Source organism: Garra rufa, chromosome 3 (genome assembly GCF_049309525.1).
Source record: "Garra rufa chromosome 3, GarRuf1.0, whole genome shotgun sequence".
In the NCBI taxonomy this organism is placed as follows: Eukaryota; Metazoa; Chordata; class Actinopteri; order Cypriniformes; family Cyprinidae; genus Garra; species Garra rufa.
The window spans coordinates 33,334,963-33,362,162 of record NC_133363.1 but is presented as its reverse complement, the minus strand read 5'-3'; the positions used below and the strand labels follow the sequence as shown (position 1 = coordinate 33,362,162).

General features: G+C 37.5%; 1 protein-coding gene across 1 annotated transcript in view; it reads right to left on the bottom strand.

Annotated features, from left to right (window-relative positions):
- Nucleotides 1-4,801: 4,801 nt before the first annotated feature.
- cgnl1 (cingulin-like 1) overlaps nt 4,802-27,200 on the bottom strand; it is a 41,622-nt gene continuing 19,223 nt past the window's right edge. Inside the window, exons 9-19 of the mRNA XM_073836973.1 lie at nt 18,184-18,390; nt 17,763-17,867; nt 16,493-16,645; nt 15,653-15,823; nt 12,142-12,300; nt 11,946-12,035; nt 8,755-8,838; nt 8,480-8,604; nt 8,277-8,385; nt 7,952-8,115; nt 4,802-6,056 (exon numbers count right to left, since the gene is read on the bottom strand). Coding sequence (XP_073693074.1) covers nt 5,906-6,056; nt 7,952-8,115; nt 8,277-8,385; nt 8,480-8,604; nt 8,755-8,838; nt 11,946-12,035; nt 12,142-12,300; nt 15,653-15,823; nt 16,493-16,645; nt 17,763-17,867; nt 18,184-18,390 — 1,518 coding nt within the window. The 3' untranslated portion in view covers nt 4,802-5,905. The remainder of the gene's footprint in view (nt 6,057-7,951; nt 8,116-8,276; nt 8,386-8,479; nt 8,605-8,754; nt 8,839-11,945; nt 12,036-12,141; nt 12,301-15,652; nt 15,824-16,492; nt 16,646-17,762; nt 17,868-18,183; nt 18,391-27,200) is intronic.

Genomic DNA, 27,200 nt, shown 5'->3' with positions numbered 1-27,200 from the left:
CTGTTGTTGAATTTTTCTTTCTGTCCAAATATCAATATTAGAGCAAATGTTTCATCCACAGACCAAAGTGTCTCAGCCATTTATATTTATATTTACCGTATCTGCTTACTGCGCATCCGCTTAGCCATAGACAGAGCCATAGAGAAACTGGTAGTCAGGCAACAGCGTGGCGACGTCATGCACACGCATTTTACCAGCCCGGTTCAGCACGGTTGTCTAACCGTGCCGAGAATTCCGGGCCGAGAACGGTTTGTAATCGTTCCGTGCCGTACCAGGCTCAGGTGGAAACACAACTGGAACTGTACCCGACCGTTCTAAGAACGGTTCGGCCCGATAGTGGAAAAGCGGCTATAGTTATGTTATGCAAACTGGTACTGCATTCAGTTTCAAAACCACATATATTAAAAAAAGAAAGGATAAAAAAAGTAAACCAAAAACAAATCTTGGAAGGCACCTGAAAGATACCCTGCATACAAACCTGTGCTGGCCCTTGACAAACCTACTTAGGGCTAGCCTAAGGGCCCCCAGCACGTTGTATTTTGACAAACTAAAGTTAATACAGGGCTCAACACTAAGCACCAATAGTGGTTCCACAAAACTACACTATGCTTATTAACACATTTTATAATGCATTATACAGATGCTAGATGAAAAAAAATTACCATGTAAACTTTTATGAAAAAACAGACAGCTCCTCTCAGAGATACATTCATATAAACTCCTACCCCCAATTCATTATTAAGGAGTTTCTTCCAATATTTTGTGCATCGTGAACAGTGAGATTGATCTACTTGCTACAGTATTTTCTCCTCTTTGTGTCCATCATTATGTACAACATAATATTTTCACACAAATTAGATTTTGGAACATGAATGCAGTGCAGTGAATGTATGAGTTGCACCGGGACATAAGGCAGTCCATATCGTCGAGCCCTGTAATACTGCCCTACAAAGCAAAAAGGCAGTAACTACGCCGAGTGCAGAACTGAGAAAAATGACTTTAAAGTTATCCTGTCATCCAGCCTGTTATCCAATGTTAAAACCGTCCCGTGAGGATGCTGCGAAATCACACACATTTGAGATAAGATATTTTGTCACATAACAAAGGATGCCTTGAATGTCATGAAAATGATAATAACTCATTTTTGACCAAAAATGCAGTTACTGCCTTTTTGCTTTGTAGGGCAGAATAGGTGGTAAATATCCATACGATCTGCCTCCTTTGTTGCAGACTGACGACCCGACAATTCTTCCTTCCATTTCTTATCCCAACATAGTGAATTACTTTAGTTTTATTCGTTTTTTCGCAAACTTCCAGATTGATGACGTAATGTGAAAACACTCATTGGCTTTCTTTGGCAAACCTCATTCTTCCCCCAAGGTCTCTCAACGAGTTTGCAGACAGTGGTAGCACTCCTTTCGTCCACCCGTTCTGTCTCTTTAATTCTGCAACCACACCTTTATTTCTCAACTTCAGAATCAGGAGGACTTGGCTAAAAGGAGCTTTTTCAACCAGCCTACATCAGGAAACCTCAAATCTAGCTCGTGAGATACATTTTCCTGCAGAGTTTAGCTCCAACATTGATCAAACTCACCCACCTGTGATTTTCTAATGTTCCTGAAGACATTGATTAGCATGCTTAGGTGTGTTTGACTAGGCTTAGAGCTAAACGATGTTGAAAATTGGACCTTGCATGCCAGATTTGAGGATCCTTGGCCTATATGAAACAACAGATTTTAAAAAAGTCACTTTTGGTTTGAACCATTCAAGTTCAATTGAGTGGCTAAGGAATGGTTAGTATTTTCCTAGTTGCATAGGGCTGCCAAAACCTGCATGGGCCCAAAGGTACATAAATTGCTCTGGGCCTGAATGGGCTGGCCCACACTGGGCCATCATGGGATTAATGTGGGCAGTCCGCTAGTGTGGCCTGCTCACAGAAATCCCATGGTGAGCCCAAAACTGTGGGCCCCACCTGGGCAAGCCCACACTGGGCCTGTTTAGGTTTAGTGTGGACTGGTCCTAGCCCACAAAAAGCCAGCATTGGCCCCGTAGGGAAGTGTTTGCAGGGTGTGCATGATGGCCTGCTGGTGTTATAACCAATAGCGCATACGGTTAAGCCAACAGTGCTGCTGTTTTGGAATAATTGCCTTGTTGTTATTCGTCATGACCCATGCAGCAGGTTCACCTGCGGCTGACAGGTGAGTAATTACAGATGATTGACTCTTTAACAACATCTTACTCTGTGATGATGTCTAAACAGGAGACAAAGAAAGAGCACTGAGAACTGGTTGTTTGACATTTATAAGTCATACTTGGGAATACATTGTCTGTGACTGTAGTGTTAGAGGTAAACACCCACTTGTGTGTTCCGTCAGAGCAGATGTTTTTTGAGTCTACACAGTGAGTTTGACTCGTTTAGTAAGATTTTTTGGAAGAAATGAATAAATGAATGCAAAGATGCATTAAATTAATCAAAAGTGACAGTAAAGACATTTATAATGTTACAAAAGATTTCTATTTCAAACAAATGCTGTTCTTTTGAACTTTCTATATAAAATGGATCACAGTTTCCACAAAAATATTAAAGGTCATATTAGAATGATTTCTAAAGGATCATGTGTTACCAAAGACACCAGAATAAATTGCATTTAATATGTAATTTAATGAAATTTTATATTTTTAACTGTATTTTTGAGCAAATAAATACAGAAATAAATTCTTGGTGACTTGAATTCTTGGTGAGATGGTATTTTACTACAATGAACAGTTTAATCAACTGAGATAAAGGCATGATCAAATGCAATTAAACAAATAAGTCTCCCAGAGAGGGGCTCACAGAGAAAGCAAGATCTTTTACAGAATCACAGATATACCAAAACTTGTTGGTATGCAAATACAAAAATGATAAAATGCTTCTAGATCAATAAGTTAAAGCTAGATAAAGACAATAAATGTGATGGGAGAAAAATTCTGAAAGTGAGAGGAAAATGGAAAACCAAAGACCGAAACAAAGAAAGGGCAAGAGAAAGTCCTGTTTTCCCGTGCTCTGTTTACTCTCTCTTTGTGAATCTCAAGACACAATAAAGACGAGGACATCCCCCAGAATGAGCAAACAGCGGTGTGAATAGATGAGTTTGAAATATAAAACGAGGCAGCTAAACAACTTCCTGTTCTCATTCAGATCAGTGATGGACCAGCCCCTATCAGAGCCAGTCTGCTAGGGGCCACCACACACTATTAGGATTCATTAGTCTGTTCATCATAAATTTTGGCTCTATCTAGGGACAGGACATGCCCCTGATAACTGTTCAACCAAGCATATCTAATTTTGTGTATCTTTAGTCTATTAAATATGTTTGCTTTAGTCTGTTAAATTGAGACGTTTTAATCTAATATTTCCCCCCTCAGTTGCTATTATTTTTTTCTAAAAACTATCTTGAGTATAATGTCAGTGAGCTTTCTGAAAATGCGCAAATCACATTTTAAAAGGCTACAATCTGTGACTAACGATCATAAAAGTTATGTAAGTACTTTGTAAGGTTGACTGACTAACAGATGGTGTCGTTGTAACCCGTTTATCTATTTAAATCAGTTTCTCATTTATACTGTGATTAATGGCCAGGTCATAGTCTGATCAGCGGGGTTGTGAACTTTTTTAATTCACTGCAGGTAATGATGTAAATAATGTATTTATCTAACACTTGTTCTTGTGACAAGAACACTTCGTCACATTATTTACATTATTATCTGCTGCCAAAAATACAAGAAAATAAGTAATAATACTAAAAATTAAAAGTCTGTTATATAAATCTTTGCTTTTGTATAATTCTAAGTTATTATACGCTTCTGTACGGTGCTGACATTGTTTACATGTTCAACCATGCCGTACTAGAAGAGACCGGAAGAGGGCAGTAGAGATCTAGTAAATAGGATAATCTGTAAATCGCCACACTGCAGTGTTCAAAAGCAACATGTTTCTAATATTCTGGACTAAAATAAGAATACTTTGTCATAGTCTATGAAAGAACGTGTTTTGAACACCAAAACACTGTTTGTGTGTTTCTGTGTGTGAGGAAGAGAGAGTTTGTGAGTTGTGAGGAGTGGGTGCGGAATTTGAAGAATCTTGGATCTTCACATAGCCTATATATTCCCGATGTCAGCCCCACCCTGTTGAGTGAAGTTTTTGCCAAGAATCTCTCTGCACAGCAGGCTGAGATGCTCCCCTCACATCAGGAGGTTAGTTTGTTTTGTGCTGCCACAATACAGACCAGATCTCAAGACAACAGCCAAAGGATTTATAATGGGGCTCAGGGCCTCTGCTCCACAGTTCAGATGTATAGACATGCATAGCACACAAATGCAGTCCACTCTAAAAATTGGGGGAGGCTTCTTCTAGAAGAGCTATCAGTTTGGTTTCTCTAGACTTCAACTGGTTCTTCTCAAGATTTTGACAGCAAGACTCTTATCTCTTTCAAAACTGATAATACCTCTGGTACTTTTTGTGTAAAACAAACAAACAAACAAACAAACATATGATGTCCGTTTAATGTTGTACATCTTATTTTTTTAGTGTTTTTAGCACTTAAAAGACTTATTTGGTCCCCCAGTAGCCCCCTAGTTGAGAACAACTGGACTAAAGAAATTACAAAATACTCAAGAGTCAGAAAAAGCTCACGTTATGCACATTATTGACACATGGTTGATGGTGAATTACTTGATGGTGCCTTGAATTGATGGTGACTACTTCTGGTACATTTGACATTTTAATAAGAAAAGCAAGGAAATGACGATAAACAGAGCATCATGGGATTAACTGTGGAGTTTATTTCTCTGTTTTGTTTTTTATGTAGAAGATGTGTACAGAGAGGTAGAGGTAGGTTTCAATATTGAACCTTTAAAAAACACACTAATGACTAATAATAGCGCTTTTGTTCCATTAAACAACATTTAAGCACCGGACACAGAGTTCACTTCAACATACAGTGCAAATCATCACAGTGTTCTCAAAGGGTGATTGTCAAAACAGTAATATACAAGGTTTGCATAAGGAAAAAAAAAAAATACTTTTTTCCCCCCAACTCTGAAACAGTAGGCACACAGATGCTTTCACATTTGTGCAGGTACAGGGTAGCATCCCATGAGTAGCATTAAGGTACAGTGAAACCAGTTATAAATGTTTTTTTTTTTTTAATATATATATATATAATACAACAGGCTCATATGGTTTAATCCATAACACTGTTTTGAGTTTCAGAAAGGAATGAAAAATTCTGAAAATATAAATGAGTCAGTACAATGTAACAGGTCTACAGATGTGCAGCCAGTTGCAACAGAGCATCGCTGAACATTGCCAAGGCGCTGTCTGGAATAAAGCTGAAAATGAATTGAACATTTACAAAAGTGAAAGCAGCTTCATATGAATAGAAAAATAATAACATTAAATCTGCTTGTTCATCTAGTTGGCCGTAACTATGTTTTCCAATATGAAAATTCCCTCATACATACTTCCCTTAATATGTATTGTCTGAATTGTCTTCATATCTGTCAGTCCTTCACATTTCGGACAGTTAAATATCAAATGGAGTTTTTGCTTAATTTAAAGGCTGGTTATGTCAGTGGATTTAGTGGAACTACAGAATTAAAATGTTTAACAGTAAAGAAAGAAAAATAAATGCAGATGACAATCATTGTATTTTACGCAGATATACAGTGCTATACAATATCAATAAGGTTGAACACAAAAGATTACTTGTACAAAAATCTAGCTAAAATATATCATCATAGGAAAAAGGCATTGGGATTGGGCTCATGGTTACATGAAATTGGCAAAGAGTTCATAACTGAGAGCACAAATGCATCTCTCTCATCTTTTTTAATTCCTTTCCAGTTTCCAGTAGTGTTTTTACTAAGAGAATTTGGAAATGATGGCGTCCTGACTGCTGGAGCGTTTGTAGCCGGATGAAGAACTGAAGTAGGTTTCTCCATCAGTGCTGATATCATCATCATCGTCATCATCGTCATCGGCATTCAGGACTTGTGCAGAGTTGTTCTTACGCCTTGTGGATTAACAAACAAAAAAAAAAAGTTAATTTTTAGTTACACTGAAGTCTTTTTTTTAAAGGCACTGGTGCAATTAGTATTTAATTCTTAAAGGGATAGCTCACCCAAAAATGAAAATTCTGTCATTAATTACTCACCCTCATGTTGTTCCGAACCTGTAAGACTTTCGCTCATCTTCGAAACATAAATTCTGAGAGCTTTCTGACCCTCCATAGACAGCAAGGGTCCTACCACGTTCAAGGCCCAGGAAGGTACCAAGAACATCAACAAAATAGTCCATGTGACAGTGGTTCAACTGTAATTTTATAAAGCTACGAGAATACTTTTTGTGTGCAAAAAAAAACTAAAATAAAGACTACCACGGTAAGTCAGAAAGCTCTCAGATTTCATCCAAAATATCTTAATTTGTGTTCTGAAGTTGAACGAAGGTCTTATGGTGTTTTCACACCAAACGCAAAGTGAATATGCACATCGCCACACTCATTCTAGATTACTCATGGGATGTTTTTCGCGTCACTCCACAACCATAGTGGAAGGCCCAAATATATCATAAATTTTAGGATACAATAATGCTTTCTTCCATTTTCTGATACAACCAGACATATAAATAAGCCATTCACTGATTAGCTTGCGCAAGAATGTGTCATGCGAATTTTTTAGCTTGAGTTAAAATTTTTCAACTTGAGCAGATGAGGCGATTGAGGCGAATATTGCGCGTTTGCGGCAAACACATTACGCATTTCATGTCGCCCGGCACAAATTAAACTCTATTTGGGTCTTTGCATTGACTTTGTATGTTATCTACTCGCATTAATAATTAAATTTGTGTTTAGAGTGAACACACCATTATGGGATTGGAATGACATGAGGGTGAGTCATTAAAGGGATAGTTCACCCAAAAATGAAAATTTGATGTTTATCTGCTTACCCCCAGGGCATCCAAGATGTAGGGGACTTTGTTTCTTCAGCAGAACACAAACTAAGATTTTTAACGAAAACCGGTGCAGTCTGCCAGCCAAATAATGGAAGTGGATGGGGACCAGACCTTTAAAAGTAAAAAAAAAAATGTTTTACCTTTGATACACAGCCACGTCCATCTGTCCTGAGCACGAGCTCATCTTCCGGTGAAAAGTCCCGGATGAGTTTGCGCAAGCAAATGTAATCTTTTAGCTTTAAATCGGTTTGAACAATCAGGATAAGCACAAGTAATAACCATTTTGAATAGCCACTATACCCACAATCTCTGTGCACTGTGTAAACAATGAGTGTTGTATACACACGACAGATCGCTTCCGGCGTTTGCGTATTCTACGCCAGAGCGCGTACACATGTAACTAGCCGGATGCTAAACTCGTGCTCATGACAGATGGACGTGGCTGTGTATCAAAGTTAAAAAAAATATATGAATACTGTTCAGTTTTTGTTCGATCGTTTCGTGTATCGTCACAAGCCGCAGGGTGTAATTTGGATTTGTCTGTGCATGTTTTTTTTACTTTTAAAGGTCTGGTGCCCATCCACTCCCATTATTTGGCTGGCAGACTTTTTGTTAAAAATCTTTGTTTGTGTTCTGCTGAAGAAACAAAGTCACCTACATCTTGGATGCCCTGGGGGTAAGCAGATAAACATCAAATTTTCATTTTTGGGTGAACTATCCCTTTAAGGACAGAATTTTCATTTTTGGGTGAACTATCCCTTTAAGATTTTTTGATTACACATTGTGTCATGTATACTCGGACAGAGAAGATGAACAGTATAGCTTGATTTTAACTGCACATACTGTGAGACAACATTCCATCAGTGGTAATGAACTGTTTCAGCTGACATCTAGGTGCTCAGAGTTGAACCCAGGTCAGCAGTAATGCATTTATCTCAGTAGCGTTCACATAGTTACCTCATCTCACTGCGCAGTGCTTTGAGCTGACTCTGGAGTTGTTCATTGGCCTCCTGCTGCTCCTCTAGGTCTCTCTGCAGTTTCTTCTTGTTGTGTTCCAGTCGGTCGATCTCTTCCTCCGCCTCATCCATCTGCCTCTTCAGAGCCTTCAGACGCAGGTTCAGCTACACACATACAGCACCACATCAGATAAGGACACTACTGACTACACATTCATCACAATTCAGCACTGTTGCAACAGTGTTGCAACATAGCGAAAACAACCCATTACAAACCATTTCCAAAATTGAGTTGTTTTCCTCTCAGAGGAAGGATGTTAACTGACCTGATCTTTCTGATCCTGCAGTGAATGATGCTCTTCATCCACTTGCATCATCATTTCCTTCACTTTGCGCTCTAGTCGACGATTCGCCAGCTGCAGGTTACCTCTTTCCCTGTTAATATCAGACATATTAATGTTAGACATTTAACAATATTCCAATGATGTGATATCTAGGATGTACCAAGTGCATTAGTTTTCTCATTTACCTCTCTTCTGCTTCCAGTCTTTCCTCTAGCTCCTGGATGCGGCTCTCCAGCTGGACCACCAATCCCTCTTTACTTGGCTTGTGAGATCCCTCCAGATATGCAATCCTACTTTTCAGGTCTTTATTCTTAACACAGAAAAGGGAAACCATGTATAATTATATATAAAGGAAGTTATAGGTGAAGAGTTTTGCTAGTTTGAGAGGTCAGGAGCTATAGTAGCAGATGATGGTTGGTTTAAGGCATCGATCAGAGTCAGACGGGTTTTTTTTTTTTACCTGTCTCTCAAGGGAGATCTTGTCACACTCCACATCCTGTCTGCCGGCTCTTTCCTGCATCAGCTCATTCCTCATCTGCTCCAACTGTCACACAAACACAGCGATACGAACATTAATAGCAAACCTCCGTAACGCAACACACCAACAATAACAAAACACTCCTCGCTACAACTAAAAACATGCTAGCATGTGAAAACTCCTCGGTCTTGTCTGCTATTTACATTTTGCTTCACACCACCGCTAAAAGGAGCCATAAAGTCATTATTCATAATTGTCACATAGTCACTTTTTCTGAATGAAATCTCTTATGCTTTTATTGACTATATTTCTTTAATCAAAAATACTGTAAAAAGGCTTATTGTAAAATATTACAATTTAAAATAAGTTTTCTATTTCAATATGTTTTGAAATTAGGAGACAAGGGAGGCAGTGATTCTCAAAATATTCAATGAGAAAAAAATAGTACAAAAATAAAACCACACCAATATTACAAATATAGACTATAAACTATATAACTATAATATAGCAAATAAACTGTGATAATGTGAGAAGGTGTCTCAAATTTTGGTTTGACTGTAAATGTTCACATTTTTCTATCATTTCACAGAACCATTTACAAAGCACTGGCCTGAAATTCTCAGAACCAAAAATATTTCTCACGGACATCAGTCATTCAAAGCATGAAATGCACAAAAGATGTTAAAAATGTAGCAAGAACTTGCCTTAAGACAGTGGCAGTGAAGACAGATATGGAAGAAGGAATAAAAATTGAAAAGGAGAAATAGCGATCGATAGAGAGAAGATGGCTCTTTTTGTCTGCTGCCAGGCGCTAAGAGTGGATGATATTTTATGCCAATTAGCATGTGACAGCGGGGCTCAGGGATCAGGGATGAGGGATGGGCCGCGTGTGCCGCTCTACCCTGCAGGGCGCTGCGTCAGCAGAGCAGAAAACACACTGAAACTAATCAAAGCACAAGAGCGAGCGAGAGCGATACAGACAGAGAGAGAAAGAGAGAGCCAGAGAGCATGTGAGCAAAGAGCGGGAGATTACTCTCATTTAGACAGCCGCTCATGCACCTGCTGCCACGGACGCAGGTGTGCCCATCCTGACACCACCCCCCACTTCTGTAACCCACCCCGTCTCCACAGAGCCCTCTACTGTTTCTACAGAAACTCACCTCGGCCTTAGCGTAACACTATTGTGTCATTATATTCGCCTCCATTCTCTATTTCGAGACAATTAAAAAAAGCTCACACGCTCCACTCCTTCATAATCTATTAATCACATCTTCAGCCCTGATCTAGATTTGTCGCTTTTTTAGGGGTCTAAATGTGGTGCGACAGGTGCAATCGGACCAATGCGGCAGATTAGCTTTTGCAAACAATAAACCGGGGGGAAATTTGGGCTACTTGCGGAGAAAGTTTCAAAGGTCCAAGTTCAAGAAGTCATAGGTCCAACCAAATGATGTATGATCCTAAAATGGCTTGTTTCAAAAAATAAACTAAAAGTTTGTTTTGCCTCCCATAAAAAAAGCAATGAACCAACACTTCAAGACATTGTACAAAGCAGGCCTTGTTTCTCAGGAAACATGTATCATCCATGCCTGAGATTGCAAAATGTTCCCTTTACTGGAATTATTGTTTAGGAAGGAAGAATTCTCTCCGGCCTCTTGCTTTAAACCTCTACTTGGGCGATTCTGAATGTTTCGCTAAAATGCTTTAGGAGTAAGCTTTGCCACTGCCTGGCCGCTTGCATATTTTGGCCAAAGTGGAGCTTTAGAGAAAGCGTTTAATTGATGCCTGAAATTCGGACAGGCACTCTTTCACCAAGAGGCAGGCTGCCAAAGAGAACGATTACGCAAGCTCCTCCGAACAATGCACTCCCTCTCACACTCCATCTTTCTCTTGCTCTGGTGTGAATTAACTCTGAATCTCGAGTGCAACTTTTCAAAGAAAAACCCAACTGTGGATCAAGCATTCAAGTTCAATTCCATCACTTGTATTTCACCAGGAATGAAAAATTGTGTGTGGCTGGTAACAAAGTACTCATGGAGAAGGACGTCTTAAAAAAATACTACATTTTGAGAGGCACAGACATGATTCGAAAATTGTGTATTCATTTAGTTTTAATATAAATGGAAAAGCCTGTAGGCTGTACATCTTTAGAACACAAATTAAGATATTTTTGATGAAATCCGAGAGCTTTCTGACCCTGCATAGACAGCAACGCTACTGACACGTTCAAGATCCAGAAAGGTAGTAAGGACATCATTAAAATAGTCCATCCATGTGACATCAGTGGTTCACCCTTAATTATATGAAGCTACGAGAATACTTTGTGTGCAAAGAAAACAAAAATAACACCTTTATTCAACAATTTCATCAATTGTCTTCAATTTCCAACCTGATCTCATGAAGAAAATGCACCTGTAGGAACTTTCCCATGACGCGTAATACGTACTGCCATGTACGTTTTCGTGACATATTCGATGTGAAATGTCCACTAAAAGAGTGTTTGTTTTGTTAATGCTCTGTGACGTTTTAAAATAACATATAATCTGCACTACACCTAAACCTATCTGATAGTATGAACAAAAACAAATGTGGTGTAAAAACGTAATCGCAAACATGCCGTTTTAGCTCATTTCTCGATCTTTCAGATCTTTCATTGAGAGTCGTGTTTTTTCACGGGATTCTTACCCAAGGATTCCGCATGCTAAGTCCAATTCCATGTAAAACATGTAGATATGTAATCATAACTGTGTATGAAAACGATTACAAGTGCTCACTGTTTTACTGCCTACAGTGTTAATTTATGTACTTATTGGTACGTATTTCGCACCTTGTGAAAAAGTTCCCACAGGTACGTTTTTGTCATGGGATCAGGAAACGAATTTCTTTGAGCACAAAACAGTTTTGTAGCTTCTTAAAATTAACAGTTGAACCACTGATGTCACATGAACTATTTTAACATTGTCATCACTACCTTTCTGGGCCTCGAACGTTCAGTTGCGTGTTGGTCAGAAAACGCTCGGATTTCATCAAAAATATCTTAATTTGTGTTCTGAAGATGAACGAAGGTCGTCGGGTTTGGAACAAAATGAGGGTGAATACTTGACAGGATTTTCATTTTTGGGTGAACTATCCCTATAAGTTTTGTTTACTACATAATTTGCACAAGAGGATCTCACCTGTTCTCTTCCTCTGTCTATTCTCTCCAACAGCAAGTCTCCATTCTGTCTCTCCTCCTCCAACTCCATCTGTACTGTAGACAGGCGGTCCTGTTGATAGATAAAAGAATTTTAGAACAAATTTACATTACAACATAGTCAACAGTTCAACATTTGATGACAGTGAAAAGAAGACATGTCTCTATTAGTACTGCACCTCCAAGAGTTTGGCTTGTCTGGTTTTGTCGTTTGAATGGGCTTTGGTCTCGGTCTCGACCTCTAGTTCAAAAACCTTCTGCTCCAAGTCCTTCACTCTCTGCAGCGCTTCATCTCTGTCTTTCTGACACTGCCGCAAATCCTCCTGCACACGAGCCAGCTGAAACACACAAACAGATTCACATTTTAGTCTCTGAGAACACTTTTACATCCAGTTTCAGCACTGATTTTAGAATTCTGTAGTGGATTTGGATTCGGTAAAATGTGTTCAGATCAGACAGTACTATACTCTTATTAGTATCTGAAAGCATAATTACATCAGCCAATAAACATATAGAAATAATAAAAACATTAATCTTGACTTAAGACTTTGAAAGCAGTCTCTAATGCTCACCAAGGCTGCATTTGTTTGATCAAAATACAGTAAAAACAGTAATATTATGAAATGTTATTACAATTTAAAGTAACTGTTTTCTATATGATTATATTTTAAAATGTCATTTATTCCGGTGACGGCAAAGCTGAATTTTCAGCAGCCATTACTCCAGTCTTCAGTGTCACACGATCCTTCAGAAATCATTCCAATATGCTGACTTGTTGCTCAAACAACAATGCTGAAAACAGCTGTGCTGCTTAATGTTTTTTTGTGGAAACCACATTACATTTTTTCAGGATTTTCTGATAAAAAGAAAGTTTTAAAGGAACAGCATTTATTTGGAATAGAAATCTTTTGTAACATCAGAAATGTCTTCACTGTCACTTTTTCAATTTATTGCATCTTTGCTGAATAAAAGTACTCTTTTTCAAAAAGAAAAGAAAAAAAAAAAAATCTTACAAACCCCAAACTTTTGAACCATAGTGTAAGTGATGATGGATTTATAATATAAAATATTTTATATATCTTGCAACCCCACGGAGAACAAGCGTTGTGCTAAATAAATATTTTCATAATGTTATGTATGATTTAAAATATCCACCATTAAATTTTGTCCCTCTAAATATCATTACCATTTCATTTGTACTATGATAATCATTCTGTGCTACAAGTGTGAAATGAATCTCTCTTGAACATTTCAACATACTGCTGTTCTGTTCCTGCAGTTACATTTTCAGCCACAAGATGCTGCCTTTGTCAAGAGCAACTCCTGAACACACTTCAAAACGAACAAATGATTTAGCTTTACATGTAATTTTAAAAAAGAAACTGCATAAGAACTATTCAGGAAAGAATGATAAAATGTCTATAATGCATGTAAGGAGCATACAGAGGTGTATCGCTCCAGAGGAAACAGCTGTGTGAGTGCGGTCATGATCTGTATGAGGAGAGTGTGTCAGAGAGGAGAACATGTGTAAGATGGAATTCTGGGAGGATGAGGTGTCAGCAGGTCATCGCTCAGACCCAACACTCCCCACAGGAACACAGCATCCTTCCCTTCCTTCACACACAGCTGTGCAGAGGAGGATGTCTCACTGTTCTATCTCTTTTGTTCTTTTTACGGTTTGTTTTTCTTTGTATCTTTCTTCCTGACACTCACACTCACGAACATATATTTCACAGGCAGCCGTGCAGAATTACAGTCAGTCAGTGAGCGTTAAAAGCGAGCCAGATTACACTGTTGTTCTCAGCTCATAAAGTGTTAATGAGACTGGGGGAGGGGATGGGTCCGGTCCCCACTATTCCACAGGACCTCATTCACTTGGCTGACCAATAATGCCTGATTCCCATATCAAACAATAACATTCTTCAAATGCCACAGTGGTGACAGGGTTAAACCGCATAACAGCAGAGGTCAAAGGTCAGTCCCACTTGGGGTTGTTGAGTATATAAACTGAAGGGTTGGATAGAGACTACAAATAAGAGCTGGAGTGATTGAAAAATCTGATCTGCCAAAAGAATGTCGGCCGATGATTAATGGCGGCGAGGAACATTCCAGAGGTTTATTTAACACTGAGAGAGCTAATATGGTGATATTCATCTCCACATAGAGAAACAGATCAGCTGAATAACATGGAAGTTATGCAAATTATGTTTAACGTGGCATTCAGTGGAGTTTACACTGAAATAGATCTCTAGACAACTCTCGTGCTTCTTCAGAAACACACACGTAGTACATCTTTTTAAGAAATGCAAGTTTCACTTTGGCTAGATACACTTCCCATATTTACATGGTTTTTTTGTGCTGTTGGATAAATAAAGCATAAAATCTGAAGATAAGGGCTTGAACACTGACAGGATTCTCTGCTTCACTTTCAAATGTTTACCTCAGATGATCCTCCTAATAAAATGTGATTTTCCTATCTGTATTCCAAGCTAAACAAACTGCATAATGGAACTTTTGGACAGCTATCATGGTAATACCAGTTTTGGGCATTTTTTTTTTTTTTTTTTTTTTTAGGTAAATGAAAATGCTAACCACTTCCCTTATAAAAATTAACTATGGATTTATAATATTGTAGTAAAAATGTACTACAAATACCATAGTTAAGCATTTGAAGTCGCATGTGCCTAACCTACACTACCAGTCAAACGGTTTCAAAACCGGATCAAACTGTTTTCTGTTTGAATATAATTTAAAATGTAATTTATTCCTGTGACTTCAAAGCTGAATTTTTAGCATCATTACTCCAGTCACACGATCCTTCAGAAATCATTCTATTATTCTGATTTCCTGCTCAAAAATACATTTATTATAATTTTTATTATTATGTTGAAAACAGTGGAGCAACATTTTTAATGTTTCTTTGATGAACAGAAAGTTCAGAAAAACAGCATTTATCTAAATCAGAAATCTTTTGTAACATTATAAATGTCTTTATCATCACGTTTGATCAAGTTAAAGCATCCCTGCTTAATGAAAGTATTCATTTCTATAATGTCTTCTATAATTTCTGACTCCAAGCTTTTGAATGGTATAGTGTACAATGTTACAAAAGCTTTTTATTTTAGATAAATGCTGATCTTTGGATCTTTCTATTCAAAGAATCCTGAAAAAAAAAAGTACTCAACTGTCTTAAATATTAATAATAATAAAAAGAAATCTTGAACAGCAAATCAGCATATTAGAATGATTTCTCAAGGATCATGTGACACTGAAAACTGGAGTAATGATGCTGAAAATTTAGCTTTGATCACAGGAATAAATTACAAATTTCAAAATGTATTCAAATAGAAAGCGGTTATTTTAAATAGTAAAAATATTCCGCAATATTGCTGTTTTTGCTGTATTTTAAATCAAATAAATGCAGGCTTGGTGAGAATTCTTTAAAACTATTATTTAAAATCTGAAAAACTTTTGACTGGCAGTGTAATGTTATTGTGGGTTATGATTACAGTAATCTATATTGGTATCATTCTTGGTGTGAATAGGCCTTAATAAAGCAGCTGCATCTCAGACCAGCTGGTTCTTAGTCTAGTCAAGTTTGTGAACTTGTGCATTTCAGGATTTAGAAATGATTTACTTGATAGGTTGGCGAGTTTTGTAAAATTGTTGAAATAACAGCACTCCACCCACCTCCGCATGAAGGGTCTTGGCGGTAAGACGTGATTTCTCCAGCTCCAGTCCTCCTTCCCTGAGCTGTTTCTGCAGCTCTGTCATTTCCCTCCGGTTCTTCTCCTTATACATGTCTATCTGCTCCTGAAGCTCCTGAGTTGAGCTCTGAGACGCCTCCACTATCTCATACATCTATACAGACAGAAACAGATATTGAAAAACCAGTAGGACAGGGGAAAATAAAAACTTGCCAATTCTTCAGACATTTATTGGCTTCAGCCCAGGTGTCTGCTACATAAATCATGCTAGTTAACCAGCCCAGGTTGTGCTCATCAGTGAATTCAAAAGCATGTACAGAAAGAAAGATGAAAACGTACTAATAAGCTTATTAAAACCTTCACATGATTAAAAAAAAAGCATTTGTGACCCTGGACCACAAAACTAGTCTTAAGTAGTATGGGTATATTTGTAGCTATAGCCAATACATTGTATGAGTCAAAATGATACATTTTTCTTTTATGCCAAAAATCATTAGGATATTAACTAAAGATCGTGTTCCATGAAGATATTTTGTAAATTTTCTAGCGTTAACTTAATTTTTTATTTGTAATATGCATTGCTAAGAATTATATTTGGACAACTTTAAAGACGATTTTCTCAATATTTAGATTTTTTTACACCCTCAGATTCCAGATACTTGTATCTCGGCCAAATATTGTCTTATCCTAACAAATCGTACATCAATGACACATACTTATTTATTCAGCTTTCAGATTATGTATAAATTTCAATTTCAAAAATTGACCATTATGACTGGTTTTGTGGTCCAGGGTCACATATTGTCACTCCAGTCTCTCTCACCTCCCGTTGCAGTTTTTCCACAGTTCGGTCTAGCAGTCTCCTCTCATCTTCAATCTCATTCTTGGTGTTTTTAAACTGTTCTTTCTGATTCTTCTCCTCCTTTAGTCGCTCCTGCAGCTCATGGTGCTCTTGAGTCATTTTGGTCAAGTTTCTCTATGGATGGGAAAATATTTAACACAATAAAACATTAGTTCCTTTAGGCCAATTATTGAAATAGTAAAGCTGCATCAAATTATAGTTAAGACGTGTGACCTAGATGAAACATCATATAAATATGTGAAGATGTAAAAAAAAAAAAAAGAAAAAAAAAAAGAAATGACATTATTATTCAGGAATTTGATTGTTCCACATCTAATTTAGACTTTTACACCACCATTCAAAAGTAATGGTCAAATATTCTTTTGAAAGAAATCAATACTTTTATTCTTCAATAACAGATTGAAGTAACAGTTTTGTTTCAAAAATAAAATTGAAGGACTAATATGCAACTGAAGGACTAATATGCAACTATTACAGAAGGTTCGAACACTCACTGATGCTTCAGAAGGAAAATGATATATTAAGAGCTGAGGGTGAAAACTTTTTAAATTTGAATATCAGGGTAAATTTAACTTATTTTGTCTTCTGGGAAGCATGTAACTGTCTTCTGTAGCTTCTGAACTCGGTAATAAATGGAAAAAATATAATATTTAGGCATAATATGAAAAATGAATGAATGAATCTTCATTCGGTTCAAAAGTTTTCACCCCCTGCTCTTAATGCATACTTTTTCTTCTGGAGCATTGCATGGAGTGTTTGAATCTTTGTAATAGTTGCATATGAGTCCCTCAGTTGTCCTCAGTGTGAAAAGATGGATTTCAAAATCATACAGTCATTGTTGGAAAGTGCTCAAATGCAGAAAAATGCTGAAATAAACAAAGAATTTGTGGCACCGATTGAACAGGGTAATTTTTATAAATTCAACTATTATTTCATTTTTGTGCACTATATGTATTTAATGTGAAATATGTTATTTATGTCATTACTAAGTAAAAATAACATGCATTTTGTATGATCCCTCTCATTTTTGAAAAATAATTAACATTTTGCAAATTCCACAAGGTTTATGTAAACTTTTGACCTCAACTGTAAATGCGGTCTTGGTGAACTTCTTTCAAAAAATATAGCTTTCTGACCAAACTTTTGAATGCAAAAAATTCATAGTAACTAAACCAAACATGATTTTTTTGCTGTCTTAGCTCCAGCTGAAGTTGGGTTTCCCAGGTCTCACCTGCACATCCTCTAGGCGAGTGGTAAGAGCCCGGTTTGCACGGGTCATTTCCTCTTCCTGTTCCCTGACCTCAGCGAGAGACTCCTCCAACTGCCTTTTCTCTTTCTATTCACAAACAAACACATTACAGATGTTTTACATCTCTGTGTCTGGATTTCTAGACACAGATTAAAGCTTTTCCCCAGACTAAAAGGAAAGAGTTAATGAGAATTCAGTGCTGATGGAATTCAAGACAAGACAATCGTAATCTTTGTCTGGGGAAACCACCACATGTTGATGAAATCATTAGAATGTAATATAAAACTAAGTGACAGAAAATCTCAGCACATGAGAAGATCATGTATCCTTCGTTTTAGGGTTGTGAGTATAAATATAAGTGTTTCTTTTTCACACAATCCAAAAGAGGGATGAAGGGCTGTACCTCTAGACGGACAGCTCGCTCCCCAATTCTGCTCTCCTGCAGCTTGGCTTCATCAATGATGCGGTTGAGTTTGGCAACCTCATTCTCCAGCTCCTGTGCCCTCTTGCGCAGTTTCTCCACCTCCTGAGACAGACGGCCTGCCTGGCCCTCAGATGCCTTTCGTGCCGCCTCCACTTCCTCCTTCTCCTTACTGGCTGTTACATTGTTCTAGAGAGAGAAGACAAAATAGAAAAACAAAATGTTACATACAATTACAGTTTCAGCCAGGCTTCAAAATTAACACTACATACAGGCAAAACTAGCTTTGTGGTGAAATAAAAGTAGCAGTTACGCATCCAAACACTGGTTCCCACCGAACTGTAAGAACAATAGACCTGTTTTAAAAAAAAGATTCTTGGTCATATACACTACCAGTCAAAAGTTTTTGAACAGTAAGACTATTGTTTGTTGAAGAAGCCTCTTCTGCTCACCAAGCCTGTATTTATTCGATCCAAAGTACAGCAGAAACAGTAAAATTTACAAATATCTTTAATATTTAAAATAACCATTTTCTGTTTGAATACATTATAAAATGTAATTTATTCCTGTGATCCAAGCTACATTTTCAGCATCATTACTCTAGTCTTCGTGTCACATGATTCTTCAGAAATCATTCTAATATGCTGATTTGCCATTCAAGAAACATTTATTAGTATCCAAAGATCAGCATTTATCTGAAACAAAAAGCTAGTGTAACATTATACACTATAACATTCATAAGCCTGAAGAAATTATAGAAATTAACACTTTTATTTATTTATAACGTTACAAAATATTTCTATTTTTTTCTGAACTTTCTATTCATCAAAGAAACCTGAAAAAAATTCTACTCAACAATAATAATAATAATAAATGTTTTTTGAGCAGCAAATCAGAATATTAGAATGATTTCTAAAGGATTATGTGACTGGAGTAATAATGCTAAAAAGTCCGCTTTGAAATCACAGTAAAATCACAATAAATTACATTTAAAGAAAATTCAAAAAGAAAACGGTTATTTTAAATAGTAAAAAATATTTAAATTTGACTGTTTTCTCTGTACTTTGGATCAAATAAATGCAGGCTTGATGAGCAGAAGAGACTTCTTTAAAAAACATTAAAAATCTTTTGACAGGTATTTATGAAAAGAATGCAAAATACAGCTTTGTTAGACAGTTATAAACATTTACACATGGTTGTTAGTTTACTTACTAGTACATTTTTGAATTATAAAAGCTGGTTTTAAGTTAAAATTTAGACTTTAGTGATGGAGTTGAAGTACACATCAATGAACTACAACAACTTGTCTAATTGAAAAGTAAGTGTGGGACTAGGCCTCTGACCTTTGACCTCCCTTAAATGATGTGGGCCAATATAAATGCAGTGAATCAGAGGCAACAGTGGTGAGGTTAAACTGAACGACCCTGTACGATTTATTAGCACCGTCCATTTAGAGTCAGCTAAGCATGTCTCCTTCAGTTTCTCAATGACTCAACCTGACACATTATACAGTTTCCTGATTCCTTAAGCCTTTTGACGAGTTACGGCTTCAGCAGCCGTTTCAGAACGTGAGCGAATTCCTTAATTAGGTTGAGCTCTGTTGGTGGCGGCCTCTTTGTCTGCTTTTGGCTTTAGCTCAGCCAGTATTACAGAGCGCTCGTCGTTCTTCTTCGCCAACTTTTATGAATAAGCGAGACTGTCCTGTAGAGCTTCTGTACGTGTAAAATGCATTGTGTCATTCCAAACTCATCCTGCTATTTAGACAGTTAAGGACACAGACAGGGTTCGAATTACGGGGGAGCTAAGGGGAGCTCGGCTCCCCTGAAAAGAACCTGGGCTCCCCTGAAAGCCTACTTTGAGACATTTAGGGGGAGCTCTAAAACACTTTCCATTTTTTGTGTCGCATATAGATTTTGATTTTCTGTACATTAAGGTTCCTGAAATAAATGATATTAAAAATGCGTCAATGTTGTGTGTTTATTCGCTCATTACATTACTATTTCCGAACACTATTTTCCGCTGTCTCCTGCTGTGACCATCCATGCGTGGCGGCGCTGCACTGAAATTACTACGTTTACGTCACCACTTGAACTTCTTTAAGGTATAATCATGGAATTACTTACTTGATCTGTGCGTTTGTGAGGATTGGCCCTAATCCTATTTAATATTGATGTATTTTTTTTATGATTGTTATGTGAGTTATTCTGTTTTCATCATGATTTGCATGATGTAGGCCTAAGCGCGGTTGATTCAGAACCGTGGACAGAGCTGTTTGCCCTAACACTGACAACACTGACTGACGCTTGCGTTTTGAAATAAACGGTTTACTAAGTAAACAATAGGTTTACTGTAAACCTATTGTTTTAAATGCCCGAACATGCATCAAAAGCGTTAAAGTCAGTCAGGGAGGATCGGAAAATAGGGCTCCCCCGAAAGCCACTTTGTAATTCGAACCCTGGACACAGACACCTCAAACAACACGTACAAAACTCCTTGTGAGGTTTTCGCTAACAAACCGTGCAGCTGTCATGCAACGAAGGACTCTTTATCCTGGTGATGACAGCTCAAAGATTACACACAACACGGATGGCCTAGAACCGGACAAGCAGGTAGATCGTTTGCAATGCATGAGGGAATGTTGCCTAACTGGTTTAACCATCCGCTGTGCACAACTGTAGACAAAGACAATCCTCGAATTATAGCTAAACAAAAAGCTACTACTGAGCAAAATCGGTTCTGTCTGTTGAATGCCATTTGCAGTGCTTTTTAAAATTCACAAGATAATAGGTAACAGGTAAGACTGTTTAGACTGTGTCTGAAATACCTGTGCCCTAATGGAGTGGAACTACAATTGCAAAACCTGTGATCAATGAACATCCGGACGACGGCACAACTCTTTGTGTGTGTGTTCATGTAAAGTCATTCCAAGCCTAACACAGCAGTGACTCATTAGCAGACTGGGGTGGATTTATGTCAGTCCTGCTTAGAGTTCAAAGTCCTGAAGCCCCTCTATGAATCTCTCCATCTCTCTTTCTCTCTGCTGCCCTCAACGGTCAGTAATGCTTTACTCATTAACCACAACACCACCCAAAATAACCATGACCAGCAGCCCCAAAACAAACCCAAACATCTGTTACGACACACCACCACCTCTAAAGAACAGCAGCCAGGAGGCTGTGCCTCGCTAATATGTACCTAACATACTATATGCTTGCAAAACTGTAGAAGATAACAAAAGGTTGACAACGTTTAGTGAGGAATGACCTTTAAAAATGTTAAATATCACTGCTTTTGTCTTCAGAAAAGCTGCGGCATCACGTGAGGTGGCTTATCATGATGTCTGTGTCCTTCAGAGAAGGTTACCATGGTTTAATTGTTGCAATATCCTTTTCCCTTTACTTGAGGCACTGATAAACTACAGGACACACAGGGATGGTGCTGAGAAACTGTTACACTGAGGAAACTGATGAAACTCTTGTTTGTATTTAACGAACACTCACACATTCTCTTTCCCTCCATGGCCTAGTTCCCGCAGTCAGGTCTTTGAAGAACAGAAAGAGAGAGAAAGGAAAGAGCGGAGCAATGTTTCTGTGCTTCTTTTCTTGACCGAGGCATTACAAAGACTCAGAGAGATTTGAGAAAGCAGTGTGCTCTGAATGGTGCTCTAGCCTGCTCGGGCTGTTTATGTATAGTTGGGCATTAACCAGCATTGTGAGAGCGTTTAAAAAGCTCAAGAATAACAATGGCAGGAGAATCACAAACAGTTCATGAACTCATAACAAGGACACACAGAGTGTCCTCATGCTTGTGCTAAATCTTTACAGCACCGTTTATGGCCTAAACCATCAGAGAAACTAATAAACCTGCCTAAAGCCATCCTGAATTCACTATGATCTTCTCATGCATCACAGTTTTTCCAAAGAGCTAAACCTTTTTAATCCATTCTAAAATCATTCAGGTTTATATGTCAAGATTTTAATCTGAAAGGGAACAACATAATCTTAAAGCCATCTAGAAAGCAATGCAAAATTGAATCACAGGTCAACTCCAACTGTATGCTGCTCTAGAGGCAATCTAATTTCTCTCACACTAACAATTAATTTAATTATATATACACTGTAATTCAATGCAGTTGAGGTCAAACGTTTACATTCCTCTTTCAGAATCTGCAAAATGTGAATTATTTTACCAAAATTAGAGGGATCATTTAAAATGCATGCTATTGTTTATTTAGTACTGACCTGAATAAGATATTTCACATAAAAGATGTTTACATATAGACCACAAGAGAAAATAATAGTTGACCTCTAATGACCCTGTTCAAAAGTTCGCATACACTTGATTCTTAATACTGTGTTCTTACCTGAATGATCCACAGCTTTGTTTTTTTGTTTAGTGATAGTTGTTCAAAAATCTTTCGTATCCCACAAGTTATATGGTTTTCCATCATTTTTGTGTATTTGAACTCCTTCCAACAATAACTGTATGATTTTGAGATTCATCTTTTCACACTGAGGACAACTAAGGGACTAATATGCAACTATTACAGAAGGTTCAAACGCTTAATGATGCACAAGAAAGAAAAACCATGTAAAAGCTGAGGGTGAAAACCTTTGAACAGAATGGAGTTGTGTACATTTTTTTTATTTTGCCTATATATCATATTTTTTTCCATTTAGTATTGCCCTTCGGAGGGTACAGAAGATAGTTACATGTTTCTTTCCCAGAAGAAAATATAAATTAAATTTAACCTGATCTTCAAAATCCTAATGCATGTTTTTTTCCTTTCGAAGCATTAGTTAGTGTTTGAACCTTCTGTGATAGTTGCATATGAGTCCCTCAGTTGTCCTCAGTGTGAAAAGATGGATCTCAAAATCATACAGTCATTGTTGGAAAGGGTTCAAATACACAAAAATGCTGAGAAACCAAATAACTTGTGGGATACGAAAGATTTTTAAACAACTATCATTAAAAAAACTGGAGTTTTCTGAAGAACAGCGGGCAGTTTAACTGTTAAGGACAAACAAGGGACTCGTGAACAATCACTAAACAAAAATCACAAAAAAAAAAAAACTAAACAACAAAAAAAACAGCTTTGGATCATTCAGGTAACAACACATTATTAAGAATCAAGGGGATGTAAACTTTTGAACCGGGCCACTTTTATAAATTCCACTATTATTTTCTCTTGTGGACTATATGTAAACATCTTTTATGTAAATTATGTAATTGAGGCCAGTACTAAATAAACAATAACATGCAATTTGTATGATCCCTCTTATTTTGGTAAAATAATTAACATTTTGCAGATTCTGAAAGGGGGATGTAAATTTTTGACCTCAACTGTAAATAATTAAATGAATGAATTCAAGATTAAATAAGTAAAAATTGGAAAAAGGTCCATGATATTTGTTTACTGGCCTTGTACACCAAAAACAGTTACAGTATTTCCCCATAAAACACAATGACCTTCATAAAGGCATTATGTATCAAAATTGTTACAATAAAACATCACTATGTATAATGATTCATTGTCCTGTACCCACAAAGATGAAGTGTTTTTTTCCCGAAATGATTACTGCATACTTAACTTGTGCCTCAGCATGTATAAGCAGTGATATCATCCACATTATATTCAGAATGTGCAAAATCACAGGAAATCCTGCTTTCTTGTGTCCAAAATTCAGCTCTGTTTATACCTCAACGAAAAACAACCAAGCTTGTGTTTTCACTGTGAGAGCCAAGACCAATTAGTCATCTATTCCTATGGTCAACTTTTCAATGTGACCTCTGTTTACATGCCAGGCGCTTTTCTCAATAAAAGCGCTGTGACTCGACAGAAAGATAAGAATACACAACCATAGAAACATAAGCGACAGGTCATCCAAGGTACTTGAAACTTTATCAGCCAAGCACAAAGTGTTCAGCCTTTGAATACCACAGCAACACCAAAGACTCGAGCTTCACTCCAGCTCCAAACAACACCAGGTCTGTTTCTGCATCCTGGTGGTATATGTTACAATAGCTTCGCTCCTAAACAAAGAGCACATAGACAAATGTGCCGAAGCAGGACGAAATACAAAGTGGAAAATGAAAAAGTGCTGCTTGAAAAGCACTGGCTTCTTTCCAGCTGCATAAGACGTCTGTAAGAACCTCATCCTTCAGGGAAGGAGAGAAGAAAACATCAATTATTGTTGAAGGCAAGCAAGGGTTAAAATGCGCACAGATTTTAAAAAGAGCAAATTTTATCTTGCGTACATTTTTGGACCAAGCAGTTGAAGAGCCGTACCGTGTTCACAGAGTTTAAAACCTTTGTTTTGGTGAAACGATTATGTGTTGGGCAATTAAGTGGCCTGGCACACATTAGGACGCTACACTACAAACCCGATCACATCCCTTTCTGCAGATCAGATCCTAAAATTTTGGGGATTTGTTGTTTACACTCTGCTCATTTCTAAATATGCCTATTTCTCTACTGCCAAAACTGGCCATGAAGCCATAGAGAAAAGTTGTTGTATTTCTAAAAACTTGGAAACGGTGATGCAAAAAAGTGGCAATTTTAAAAAGCTGTTGGGTATTTTGTGCTAAAACTTCACATACACACTACGTGGACATCAGAGACTTTTTTTGCATCTTGTAAGGTCTCTACAATGTCATCAAGTGATAGACTGAAGCGCTTGTGTGTGAAGAGGCCACAAGGGAATGTTCCATCACTAATAACATTGTAACGAATGTTCAGCATGATTTCAAAAACAACAGATTCCAGCACCAGATCGCAACATATTAAACAGAAACGAGTTGGCGCCAACAGTCTTGTGGGTAAGTGCACTGACATATAGCACCGTTGCACTACGGGCATCCCGAGTTCGAAACCCAGTTTGAAGACCTTTCCCAACCCTTTTAAATGATCATTTACTTCATTGTAAGCTACCAAAAGTTTGGGGTCAGTAAGATTTTTTTTTTACAAAATTAGTACTTTTAGCAAAGATGCATTAAAATGATCAGGTGACAGGTGATCTCGACCAAATATTGTCCTATCCTTTAAACCTAAACCATACATCAATGGAAAAGCTTATTTATTCAGCTTTCAGATTATGTAAATCTAAGTTTTAAAAAAAATGACCCTTATGACCGATTTTGTGACCGATGTGGTTTTAAATTACACTAATATTTAATAATATCACTGTTTTACTGTGGTTTATACAGATAAATGTAACCTTGGCCAGCATAAGAGACTTCTTTCAAAGACATTCAAAAAAAAATCTTACTGACCCTAAACCTTTGTACTGTTGTGTAAATAAATAAAACAACTCCTTCACCATGTAACTATGACTCTTAAACAGAAATGAGAAGCAGGTTGGGCAGATAACTTTCCCAGGCACCTCCTTAAAAAAAGCCAAATTCAAAACACCCGTTATAAACACTTTAGACATACAGTTGGTGCCAAGAGACTGGGTGTGATTGTAACAAAGCAACTCAACACTTGTTTTCTATACACAAAGACATGCCACTACCCTCAACGGACATTACAGATATAACTGCCATCATGTGCCACTCTCTCTCATCTTTAAAACCACAGCCAAGACGTTTGGACTCAATTGGAGCCTGGGCTAAATCCTTAGCTTTGTGCTTCTGTGTTTAATCTCATAAAGGCGGGAACTTAGAGAGTCGGACCCCTTCTGCTGAGCTCATGGTGGGGGGTTTGTAGAGTTCCAGGACACTACACTTCATCTGACAGCAGGGGACTTTGGTTCTGTGGGACAGTGAGAACAATGGCAGAAGAATCCAGGACAGTGCTGGAGTGAGGACCCTGCCATGGCCTACTTACATGCAAAGTGTGCGTCACGCATGAGGGCTGCTGTTTATATGTAGACTATGAACTGTCACAGTAATCGCTTACAATCATTGTCACTGTCCATCAAGACACTGCAAGGGTGCTGACTTAGGCTGAAGGGTGAGATGTAGATGTACGTAATCTCTTTAAAGCTCGTATTTGCTTTCATATGGCTGTTGTTCACTGTTTTTGTTCTTTTTTTTTTCCAATGTTACATATTCCTCTATCTCCTCCTACACTTCCCCTCTTCCCACTCAGGCATCCAGCTGAATCACCACAGAGCAGGCCGGAACGCTTTGCTATCATCACCTGAGGAAACACACCACGTCCTGTGAGACCGTCGGCTCCCCAAACAGCCCCAAGGAGACAGTTAGCGCTCTATATCAGCCACAGCCCACAAAACAAGCAAATACAGCACAGCAACGCTGCTGTGCTCAAATACACCAAAGACACATACTGATACCAGCAACCAATGCATGATCTGTTTTGAATTTTCAGTAGTGGTTGTCTGATATGAGTGGCTGCAAGGTAGACTGGAGACAAGAGTGACATTTTTTACATTTACCTTCATAATTTACTCTACATTACACTACACTAAATTTTTTATTTTACGAAATTAATACTTTTATTCACCAAGGACAGATTCAATTATGGAAGCTTGTTTCCACCTCTGATTAAAAAAATAAATAAAAATGCATACCATTTCATCTCATAATTCTGGCTTTTTTCTCGCAACTAAAATTTTGCATTTTGCAATTCTGACTTTTTTTTTCTAAGAACTGTGATATAAACTCGCAATTGAACTTGCAATTCTAAGAAATAAAGTTGCATTCTGAAATGTAAACTAGCAATTGCGAGTTATAAAGTCACAATTCTGACATTTTTTCTCAAAATTGTGTGATATAAACTTGCACCTGTGAGGAATAAAGTTTTTCTCGGAATTCCAAGTTTATTTTTTCAGAATTGCGGATTTTATCTCAAAATTGTGACTTTATTTCTCCGAATTCTGAGTTTATTTCTCACAATTCCGACTTTATAACACGCAATTGCGAGTTTATATCTTACAATTCTGAGAAAAGAAGTCAGAATTGTGAGACAAAAAGTCACAATTACCTTTTTTTATTTTTTATTCAGTGGCGGAAACAGGCTTTCATAAGTGACAGTA